The sequence below is a fragment of the Poromitra crassiceps genome (genome assembly GCF_964638095.1).
Source record: "Poromitra crassiceps genome assembly, chromosome: 12".
NCBI classification, from domain to species: Eukaryota; Metazoa; Chordata; class Actinopteri; order Beryciformes; family Melamphaidae; genus Poromitra; species Poromitra crassiceps.
Window position 1 is genome coordinate 29,991,818 of NC_139632.1, and position 11,528 is coordinate 30,003,345.

The window sequence follows — 11,528 nt, forward strand, 5'->3', positions numbered from 1 at the left end:
ACAAACGCTGCTTGAAGTTAATCCTGCAGTATGGAGCGGACCCAAATGTTAGGTATGGTTAAATCACAACGAATAGAACATGTATTGTTCACCGCTTGTTAACTAATTCTCCCTATCCCAACATCCACCTATTAAAAAAATGCGGGTGTTTTTTGTTTTGAATGGGGCCTCCCTGCATTCTGTCCCGCCCCAACAGATTCCTGCTAGAACTGTAAATAAGTCAAATTATGGAAGCAAGACATGATCAAAATGCTGTTTCCTTATGCATTCTTTGACCATAGTTGTATGTAATATGTATTGAGCACAGCCATTTTTTCCAGTCTGAGGTTTTCATGTGTTTCTTCCAGGTCTTCGGAGGGCCTTACCCCCCTTCATGTTGCTGCACTGTGGGGCTGTTATCAAAACCTCAAACTGCTCCTCATGAACGGAGGGAATGCCAACATCAAAGATCATGTAAGATTTTTATTTTTTTTACACATTACTTGTGTCTTTTGCGAGTCTCTCAAGCCAGACTGTCTCTTCTACATTCTGCGAATGCATCATATACAGTCTGTACTTCACACCCACAGAGCCTGGCAAAGGAAGTTGGGGGTGGGGGGGGAACACTTCAGACCGGAGGAAGTCCGAACCGATGCAGGTGATTGGAGAAATACGAGTGGATGTCCCCGGTAAAGGCGGGACACCCGCTCGTATTTCTCCAATCACCTGCCTTTAGGCGGGCCATCTGGGCCATCCCCCTATCATCGCTCATTATTTTCCCTGAGTTTCCCTTTGCGTTTTGACCAAGTTTTCCCTGCTTGAAGTACAGACTTGTAGGCGGAAGCATTTAAAAATTGTGGCAGCCGACTTGTCTGTTTTAACACGTTCACTGCCATTGACGAGATATCTCGGCTTACAGAATCCAACGGTTCACTGCCAATGACGAGATATCTCGGCTTAAATTTTTTTTTTTTTTTTTGACGGTGGGACGTGGATCAACGCTCCCCACGTCTCCTATAAAAATATTGAAGCCAGCGAACGTGTACAACCCATTCCACGGACCCACTAAGTGGCGACAGTGCTCTCCCAGACTAGAGGAAGGCAAGCAAAAAGCAGTTTGAGGAAGCCATTCTCATGAAAATGGATTGGCGAAAACGCTTTCGTTTTCGCGCTGATTGCTGGCGGTGCGGGATTGCAAATTTGCATAATAGATTACGGGTGGAACACACTTTGAAACACGCAGCATAAATAAGACCAGAATCGCAAAAGCTTCATCAAAGCTCTCAACCGAAATCACAAGAAACGAGCGAGCCCATATCCAGACTTGCCGAGCGGCCGCCAGCAGACAGGCAGCAGCAGCAGAAGCAGTGAGCCTGGTGACGCGAGGTTACAGCAGCAGCAGCAACGAGCTTGTGACATGCCCGCTGCAGCCAAGAAGAACACACACGGAGGGAGGAGTTTGAAGCAGAGGGGTGTTTCCTGCTGTTATGGAGGAAATTACTGTTCAAAACTATTGTTTAGATGTCTGACGTCTTACTGATGCCAAAAATGAATGGTTAAAGTGACTGTTCTATCGAATTTCACAAAAAGCCGTTTATCTCAGAATAATTTTCCAGACGCTGAAACCATGCTGTATTCAACTGCTAATGCTTACATAACTACTAACTCTACAAACTAACTCTTTTAGACAGAGAAAGCACACATTCTATTAGTTCTTTTGAGATATTGTGTGTTCACAAAATCTTAGCAGAAAAGAATCCTCGGGTCTTGAAAGATGAGCCAGAATCCTCAAAAAAACCCTCTGGCAGAACCTACCTACAGTAAAAAAAAAAACCCTGGCAGTGAATGTGTTAAGAGACTAGTCTTTTACTAATCATTTTCGCTGAGGCTAATGCATCAAAGTAATGGTTAAGACAGTTAAAGAGGGTAACTAGAGGTGATCTATTTTTAAACACGCCTTGTACACCTACACACACACACTTCACAGCACAGTCTACTGTAATAATCTATTTATAGATGACCAGTTTTCCCTGTAACTTGATGTTTGGGGGGGATTTGCTTTTGTGTTTGTCCCTATTATAGTCCTACTGCACACTGCAGTGGTAAAAGTGTTTATCTTTGGATACTACGACATCATTAACACCTTAATTACAAACATTAGGGCTACACTGTTTCATAGGGACATTTGGGTGACTTACAGTCATTTTTTAAGTCGACATCTTCTTTAGCAGTGGTGTAGAGTTCTTGCGATGGTTCCTCATCACAGCTGAGTGAATACAGAGAAACTTCAGTGCTATTAACAGGATATCCCCTAATGGTAGGGGTGTCACGATACACTCAGTTCACGATACGATACGTATCACGATACTGGGTTCACGATAACGATACGATACGATACGATTTTAACAATATTTTTTTAAACTTGAATAATGACAATATATGACTGGAAAAGTAGTATTTTATTTGAAATGCACAAATACAAAACATGCTGTTGTGGGAAATTGTTATTACAATAACAACTAGAAAAAACATGAGATTGGAGATAAGGCTTATCTTGAAATAGAATGAGTTACACCGTCACTTAGATTTACTTTGAACTAAAAGGTTTCTCAGCAGTATAAATTCTCATTATGCATCTTCAGTTTTTCTTCAAACTCAAACAACAAGACTTGCATCTTCAGTTTTTCCTGTCAAGTAAACAGTTTTGCCAGAAACTCAATTGAATGGTTTCTCTCCTGTATAACTTCTCATGTGTCTCTTCAGAGACTTGTTCAACTGAACTACTTTCCACACATTGAACTTCAACAAACAAAGACGTTTCTTAGTCTATTTTTTGAAAAAAAAATAAAAAAAAATTGCGATATGATATTTCATCTCAACGATACATATCGTGACGTTTTACTATCGCGAAATTTCGTGGGACGATATATTGTGACACCCCTACCTAATGGCCATCAGTTTGGTTTACTCCTGTTATCTCCTTCCTTCATGCAGGATGGGAATACACCAGGGCAGCTGGGAGAGCAACAGGAGAATCTAAAATGTGCCCAGCTCCTTCAGGAGTACCAGACCACCTCAGAGGACACAGAACTTGATGATCTGCCTCAATTCCAATACTGTAAGATATTTTCTGATGAGACTTTGGCTTGTTTGGGGTCATGGTCATCTTAAATTCCCAGCAATGGGATGCTCGCCCCACATTTCCCTTAAAAATCCCACTTGTCTACCAAATGAATGTGTGTGAGCTGATTGTTTAAACTCATCAGCACTCCTGTGATCATTGGAAACCTGAAAAACAATGGCATTTCTAGACCTGCAAAACTTATGGAAAATAGTAAAAACTTGTGTTTTGGAAATGGCATGGAGATTATGTTCACCTCACATTTGACCTCATCATGTCACCCTTTGAAGGAATACTAACTCTTCTTGTTCTCTGATTGTATCCTGCTCCCATGTGATACTTTTATTATCTAATAAAAAGAAAAGCAAAATCAGATATTTTCCTAAGAACCCGGCAGAATTTCAGCATAATAAATACTCACCAATATTAATCATGCATATTATGGCAGAAAACACATCTTTTTCATACACCATCAACAGTGCTTGGTTTGGTGCCAGGTTTCCCAATTTCCCAAGCAAATATGATTTTTAGAATCAAAAAGAACATCCAGGCGATGATGCTGACGACCTGCCAAAGTGTGTGGCAGTGCCGTGTATAGAGACCTACTGGCCACAGCATTTGGCTGGCTGGTGCTAATTTGACATCTTGTATGTAGGAACTCTCTTACTCTATATCTCCCTTTTCTGTTTTCTCCACAGCTGTTTATTCAGAGCAGACAGACGCGTCCATCGATCACGACTCAGACTCCAGCTACAGCTCCCGCTTGTCTATGACCAGTGACTTTGGGGACGGCCCCATGAGCAGCACGAGGCGCTCATCTTTTTTCAACCTGTCGAGCGTTAACGGCAGGCCAAGCTGCAGAGGAATGCCTTATAACAGACTTTCTGATATGGACGCTAACAGACATCACATCCAAGACCGGAGCAATCATTCAGATTGGCCATCTGAGGGTCCCTCCATACTGTCAAGCACCCGTATGTCTGCAGTAGGCTGTGGACCCGCGATGCCAATTCTCCAGGAGGGCGTTTTGTTTACCGACAGTATGTTTACATCAAAAGCACGTGTAGATCCGGCTTGTCCTTCAAGGCGAGCGAGTCGTAAAAGCGTGAGTTTCAGGGATGTCGATGAATATTTCCCCGTTTTTAGCCCCGACTCTCCTAAACGTCAACCGACCATTGAGGCCGGACAACGCCCTGACGACTCACCTTTCAACATCTCCAAATACTCTGACTTCCTGGATCCAGAACGCATGGCCACCGTTTTACACCAGCAGGGGATCGACGTCACGTCGCCCGATCATGTTTACGTGTTTTGCCGGGACAGCAGCGAGAGCACCGAAGAAGACATGGAGAAAACGGTCTTCGGCCCGTTCCCGTTGGCAGAGGGCGACGAGGAGGAGGAGGAGGAGGACAACTTGAACGTGGTTGCGGTGGAGGATCCCGAGCAGCCGGCCTCCAGCTCGGGGGGCAGCAGCAGCAGTAAGACTAGCAGTCACTACAGCAGCTGTGAGAGCGACGGCGACCACTACACCAGCGCTCTGGAGGGCCCCACGCCTGTTCCACCTGTTGCCACTGAACTTGAGATAGATTCAGAACCGCTGGGAAGTTTACCAGCTCTGATAGATAAGCTGACCATGTCTGACCAAAAATCTCTAAGCAACGGTGAACTTGGGGCTTGTCGTGGCCCCGAAGAAAATGTTGGAGATACTGCAAGTGGAGCTATTGTTGAGGCGGCAGTGAGGCCGATGCTTCACACGCCAGCAGCCGGTGAAGCTGCGGCGTTGGACGACACCTTTGACCTCACCCCGAGTCCTTTTGTAACGGGAAGGACTCGCTCGAGGTTAAGCCGATGCTCGTTGAGAAACAGCAGAACTCCAGAGAGCCTCCTCTCCACGTCTTCTCTGTTTGACGACACCGTCGGCCTGCCTACGCCGCTTCGAACACGCCGCCACACGCCCAGGTCTCATAGCAGCGATGACGTCGTTTACAATTCACCACATGGACCTCGTTACACACCGTCCTGTTCAGGGAGCAGCCAGGACACACAGCCCACCCCCCTCAGAGCTGGGCCAAGTGTGAGCGCTAGTCAAGATGATACCCTTATCCTCCCCAGGCGCGCGGCTCACTCACAGAGTTACTCTGACACACTCATACTGGACAAGAAAGCAGAGTCTCCAACAGACTCCTACGAAAAAGAATTTCAGGGGATTATTCTGGCCATGCGAGGAAATGGTCTTGCAGACTCACTGAGTTGCTCGGACACACTCATACTGGACAAGAAAGCAGAGTCTCCAACAGACTCCTACGAAAAAGAATTTCAGGGGATTATTCTGGCCATGCGCGGAAAGGGTCTTGCAGACTCACCGAGTTGCTCGGACACACTCATACTGGACAAGAAAGCAGAGTCTCCAACAGACTCCTACGAAAAAGAATTTCAGGGGATTATTCTGGCCATGCGCGGAAAGGGTCTTGCAGACTCACCGAGTTGCTCGGACACACTCATACTGGACAAGAAAGCAGAGTCTCCAACAGACTCCTATGAAAAAGAATTTCAGGGGATTATTCTGGCCATGCGAGGAAAGGGTCTTGAAGACGCAGGCGAGTTTCTGACAGACGATCTGACGAGTACGGATGAGGCAACAAAGGAAAATGTAAAAGCTGCCCATGAGATGGACCGCACGGACAGCCTGAAAAACGAAGATGCCTGGGTCACCGAGGACTGCGGCTCTCAGCCTGACTCTGGGTCTTCTTCCTCCAGCTCCAGCTATTTCTCCCCGAGGAGGTCCAGGGAAGACTCGGGCCCTCCTTGCACCCCGGGCACCGGATGCACCCCCAGGTACAGCATGAGCAGGCTGTCGAACTGCCGCCGGCCGCAGCACCCGGCCGACGTGTCTTACACCCCCGGAGGGCGGCCGCTCATCCAGGACCCGGACGAGCCGGTGGAGTACCTCTACACCGACACCGAGGACGGCCGCAAGTTCATCGAGACCCACATCCCGCCGACGGCCGACACCTCGCTCAGCTCCAACGTGAGCACCACAAGCAGCGACGAGACCGTCCTCTACGACTGGCGCTCCATGCGGGTCAACGTGATGAGCGACAAGGGGAAAGAGAACCAGAAAACCCGGAAGGTGCTGAAGAAGGAGGCGGCGGCTGAGGAGGGCGGCAGTTTGTTGGCGGAGACCAAAGGGCTGACGGACAAGGAGCTGAGACGGAGACTGCTGGATCTGGGTGAGAGCCCGGGTCCCATCTCCACCCACACCCGGCCCGCCTACATGCGAAAGCTGTGTCGCTTGCTGCTGGAGTCAAAGTCCCAATTGACACAACAGCAAAAGCAGTCGGACCAGTCACAAACCGGTAATGCTCGTGTTCCTAATGGAAACTTCTTGATTTACTGTCTATATGACTTATGGATTATGATTACATGGTAGTGGGTTGGGAGTTGGGAGTTGATTTGAGGGGGAGGTGGTGGCAAACGTTAGAAAATGAATGGAATGCAGAAAAAATGTGTTTACAATACAAAATTCAATCTTTTTTTATGTTAACTATCGTGATTAATGTATTTTTCTTATGAGATAATCAATATTTGCTGCCTTTGTCATCTAATTATTTAATTATAATATAGCTTGAATAAGAATCTTTTTTGGTGTTCACCACCAGCGTTAGCAGGTCGCAAGTAGGCATCACCTTGTTTTTTCGGGCTTGTGGGCATGATAAATTAAGAACCATTGGATTCTGATATCAGGAACATGAATAAAGTATATAAAAAAACTAGCCCATGATTGGTGTCATTAACACAGCAAGGGGTTTTACATGTGTTCTCACTTTTTGGTTCTGCAGATTCGAGTTACAGTACGGAATTGTGCCGGGCCCTGCGGACCTTCCAGCTGCCTGATTGCCACGCTGATGAGCTGGCACTGTGCCAGCAGTTTGACCAGCCGGATCAGAACAGGAAGTGGAGGGAAGGAATCATCAAGTCCAGCTTCAACTACCTGCTGCTGGACCCCAGGTCAGTTCCTGTTCCTGAGCTGCTTCTGAGCTTGAACAAACAATCAGAATCGGAACCACTTTTATTGCCACAGTATGCAAGTTACATACGAGGAATTTGTCTTAGTGTCTGTATGCAGCGTAGCGGTCAGATCAATATACAGAGATAAGAAGTAGGAAAGCTAGCTAGCTAGCTAGATAAGAAGTAGGAAAGGAGGGAATCTGGAGCACCGTCCTTGACCAATTAAATGCCTTTATTCGGTGCAGAGTATACTGTTGTGTAATCTTGCGAAAAAAATCTGCAAATTGTCAACAGTGGTTCTAAGTTGAGATGCAAATATAAGCAATTTAATTTCACCTAGACAAATGTGTTTTTCCTTCATTTCACCCCTATGATGGGGTCAACCGAAATACAAATAAACTAACAAAACCAATTCAATGGCTGGTTTTATAGATTACTAGACTTCATCCAGTATACATCTGGAAAATCTACAGTGTTTTTTTTTTACCAATATTTTTTATATAATCGTTCCTTTTCAGTGTAAAAAAAGAGAGGCTATACTGTGATCATGTCCACATTCTCCCGTCAGTGGGTCGGCTCCTGGATTTGTTTTAACAAAATGATCAAGATAGTCCCTGCTCTCTCCTCGCTTTAGGAGGGAGTTGTTTATTTTTCCATCAAGTTTGAACTATCCAAATCCATGTGTGATTGTGCTTTATAGTGTATTATTATCCCAGTAATAAAAAAAATATAAATATATACTTTCACTCTCTCAATGCATTATTACATGTTTTTTTTTTCTCTCTCTCTCTCTCTCTTCCCTCTTAGAGTGACAAAAAACCTCCCGTTCCGCAGTCGGACCATGCCTACCCAAGAGTGTTTCCACACATTCATCAAGGCCATTTTCTATGTGGGCAAAGGCAAGCGCTCACGTCCCTACAGCCACCTGTACGAGGCTTTAGACTACTTCAAAGGGGACAAGACCTCCAAGGTAAGACAGCCTGTACTGGACAGTCTACACACTCTGTGAGAATTAGGTGTTAGGTTCTCCTGAAGGCAGTACTAGAAAAACATCAGAGGGGAATCACTTCTAATTAAAACACAAAAATGACTTCTTTTTTTTAGGAAAACTGATATGCAAGAAAGATATGATTATACAATTATGATACAATACACACACTTTAGGCAATGCATTTTGAGTGGATACATGGTTCCTCAGGCAGCAGTCAATAAATGGTTTTCATTTAGTAGTTAAAGTAGTTAGTTAACGTAGTAGTAAATATATCCACCATTTAGAGAAAAGCTACACCATCGCTAGCAAAACAAAGTGAAACCAAAGTTACGCTACGACGTATTAAACTCTAAACAAGTGTCTGCAGTTTGTGTTCTTTTGTAATTGTGCCCTCAAGATCATCACTTTCAGCAATAGGACAATATTGACAGGTTAAAGGAAGACTGCAGATTTTCAACCAGCTTTGTATCATTACAATGTGGATAGTATAATGCAAACAAACATTGTTTAACTTCCCTCCAGTTTGCCTGCACCCAGTTAATTTGCCAACAAATGTCCTCCGGGTGACGCCGGAGGACACTCATTTCACACTCATTTTAAACCCCGCCCCTCCCCTCTCCCCTGTGTCAGAAACTGTGCTCCAAAGTGCAGCACATCCTGCAGGTGTGGCAGGCAGACCAGGGCGTCATCTCTCTGCACTGCTTCCAGAATGTTATCCCAGTGGAGGCCTACACCAGAGAGGCCTGCATGGTGGACGCCATCGGTGAGTACGGGGGGGGGGTTGCTTTAGCCTGATATTGATCACAGATTTCCTCCTTAAAGTTGTAATCACTCAGGGCGTTTACATGCACACAATAATCTGATGACTCGGATTATCAGCTTCATTTTATGCATTCAAACGTACTTCCTGGAACTATTCCCCCGCACTCACTATACATGTAGCTATGCAAGTAGCTATGCAAGTCACGCATTTTGGACTTCTGTTGGCGCCACTCTTCTTTATCACTCTGGTTAACAAGCCTCTCCTCCAATCACCTCCCAGGGTTGAAGATGCTGACCAATCAGAAGCGAGGGGACTACTATGGTGTGGTGTCCAACTGGCAGGCAAAGAAGAAGCGTGAGCTGGGAGTCCACCTGCTGTACCGGGCCATGCAGATCTTCCTGGCGGAGGGTGAGAGACAGCTCAGACCAGCAGACATCGGACACTAGCGGCCCCCGCTGGAGGGAGGGGTGAACTGCAGCACAGAGGGGAAGATACCACTAATCATCACTGTCATCTCTCCTCAGCTGTTTAAATGGGGAAACCACATGCAATCTTATTTGAGAATTTGTGAGACAGGCCTGTGCACGTTAAGCTGCCTACACAGAATCATGGAATCTAGTTTTGTTTGTTGTTCAGTCAGAAAAAATCTGATCCCCACGAGTTAAAACTAGAACTTTGTACTAAGACAGTTTTACACTCATGGAAAAGAAAATGGGTAAATTAATAAAATATCCTGGAAATAATAATCATAAGGCTGCAGGTCCTTCTCTCAGAAGTCACTACAAATAAGTACGGTATTTCAAAGTGATTTTTCAGAAACGCTCTTCCCAGACAAACATTTCCCCCAGACCGATTAGTAATAATGACTTTTCCAAATTGATCCACCACTATATTCAAATGTCTTAAGCAGCATAATCATATCAGGTGCTGCCACATTACGCGTTCACATAATGTGCATAATGTCTTGTAAAATGCTTAGGAGGATGGTATTACACGTTGAGCAGGCTTGGCAGCGAGCCAAAACACTGTTTGTCACTAGACATCAGTTAGATGTCAAATAGTGAAGGTGGCTGGTGTCATTCAGGGACATACAAGCTCCTGTCCTTTTTCAGTGTATATGGATAAAGTAGAGTCAGTAACGCAAAGGTTTGTAGGCATTATACTTCCTCTAAATAATTTGATGATGATTATTTGTTTGCAAATTGCAAGTCTAGATTTCCTTTTCATTTGTCTGTCTGTGCCTTTTTTTTGTTTTGTTAAAATGTGTGGCAGCTAATGAAATGAATCCATCCACTAGCATTAGCTACAGTATTTGTACATAGAGTATATAATTGTTTTGAAACTGTTGATGTAATGAGAAGCTATGTAAGCAGTAGGATGTTTGAGTATTTCTCTAGGAAAGCACTTGGGAGTCGATGTTCTCGGTTGGGCAGAGCAGTATGCTGTCTAAGCTTGTAGAGAATTTGTGTTGTAAAAAGAAAATGAAATTTGTTGTTAGAGTAAATAATGTGCATTTTACATTGTGTAAATTTTAGCTCACAGTCCCTTGTCGCAAGTAATGGTTTACATCCCCAAGTCCCCAATGTTGAAAATCATGGACTAGAGATCAGCAGATCAGGGAGTAGGATGTTTATGGCATTGATGCTTTTTATTATTAAATCATTTGAATAGTAGAATGAGTAGACCTCATCTCACATAGCCATAGAAATCAAATTAATAATGTCTGATATAGATTATGTTGACATCTTTTAATCCGTGACATATTTCCTTCACATGCAACAACAATACATGATATAATGATGTTCTCATAGGTTCCTGTATTGTCTTCATATTACTGTATTTTCATTATGTATTTTTTGTAATGCTTTATCTGCATGTTCCTTCGCTCCTTTATTTTCTATCATGATCTAAAAATACAGAAGACATGAACTTGAAGTAGGTGGGTCTTTGGTCTTTTTTTATGTCATGTTCTCTGTCTCCCTCTAGTGGACAGAGGACATCATTACTTGTTCACCAGTCTGCAGTTGTCCTCTTCGTCTCTCCCCAGACTCAAATATTATGTTGAATCGCTGAGCTCCACATACATAAATTAGTCTGTACCACTTCACAGTCCCCGCTGCTGTTTCGAGGGAGGGGAGGGGGGGGGGGGGGGGTGCAATTGAGTGACTGACAGCCAAGTCGTAGGACCAATGAGAGAGTGGTTCATTGTGATAATATTGGTGTTCTCAAGATTTACACAATGAGATTTTTTGATAAATAATCATCAGTGACATAATGACTAAGTGGGTAAAGGTAAAGCCAAATAATAGAGCAGTCTGGTGAGTTCAGAAAATGACCTGAACCTGAACCTGAAATCTCACCTGTCAATATGACAATATTGATATATCAATACCTAATTGCCCAGCCCCTGAGGCCGCGCTCGGGGCTGGAACCCTAGTCTAAAACAATCTCAATAAGACTGCATGATTCTCAGTTTCTAAATTCAAAGCTACTGCAATCATTTGAACCTTGGTTTATCTTACATTGTTTCATGTAGGCTAATGGTAACAGAATCCATGGGCATTATTCCATGTGTTTGCATACCATCAAGGTCCAATTTGTAAGATTCCTCCACAACAATACACAAACACAAAGTCACAAAGTTTTGATACAACTGTTGCTAAAAG

General features: G+C 44.2%; 1 protein-coding gene across 1 annotated transcript in view; it reads left to right on the forward strand.

The window, feature by feature from the left end:
• The window catches only part of LOC310786144 (uncharacterized protein), a gene marked incomplete at both ends in the record, with an annotated part of 10,283 nt that extends 975 nt beyond the window's left edge, over positions 1–9,308 (forward strand). The window contains 9 exons of the mRNA XM_083647317.1: positions 1–52; positions 348–453; positions 2,974–3,097; positions 3,799–3,910; positions 4,247–6,456; positions 6,940–7,108; positions 7,916–8,078; positions 8,730–8,862; positions 9,142–9,308. The exon at positions 1–52 is cut by the window's left edge and continues 101 nt beyond it. Of these exons, the coding sequence (XP_083503443.1) occupies positions 1–52; positions 348–453; positions 2,974–3,097; positions 3,799–3,910; positions 4,247–6,456; positions 6,940–7,108; positions 7,916–8,078; positions 8,730–8,862; positions 9,142–9,308 (3,236 nt within the window). The remainder of the gene's footprint in view (positions 53–347; positions 454–2,973; positions 3,098–3,798; positions 3,911–4,246; positions 6,457–6,939; positions 7,109–7,915; positions 8,079–8,729; positions 8,863–9,141) is intronic.
• Positions 9,309–11,528: the final 2,220 nt, after the last annotated feature.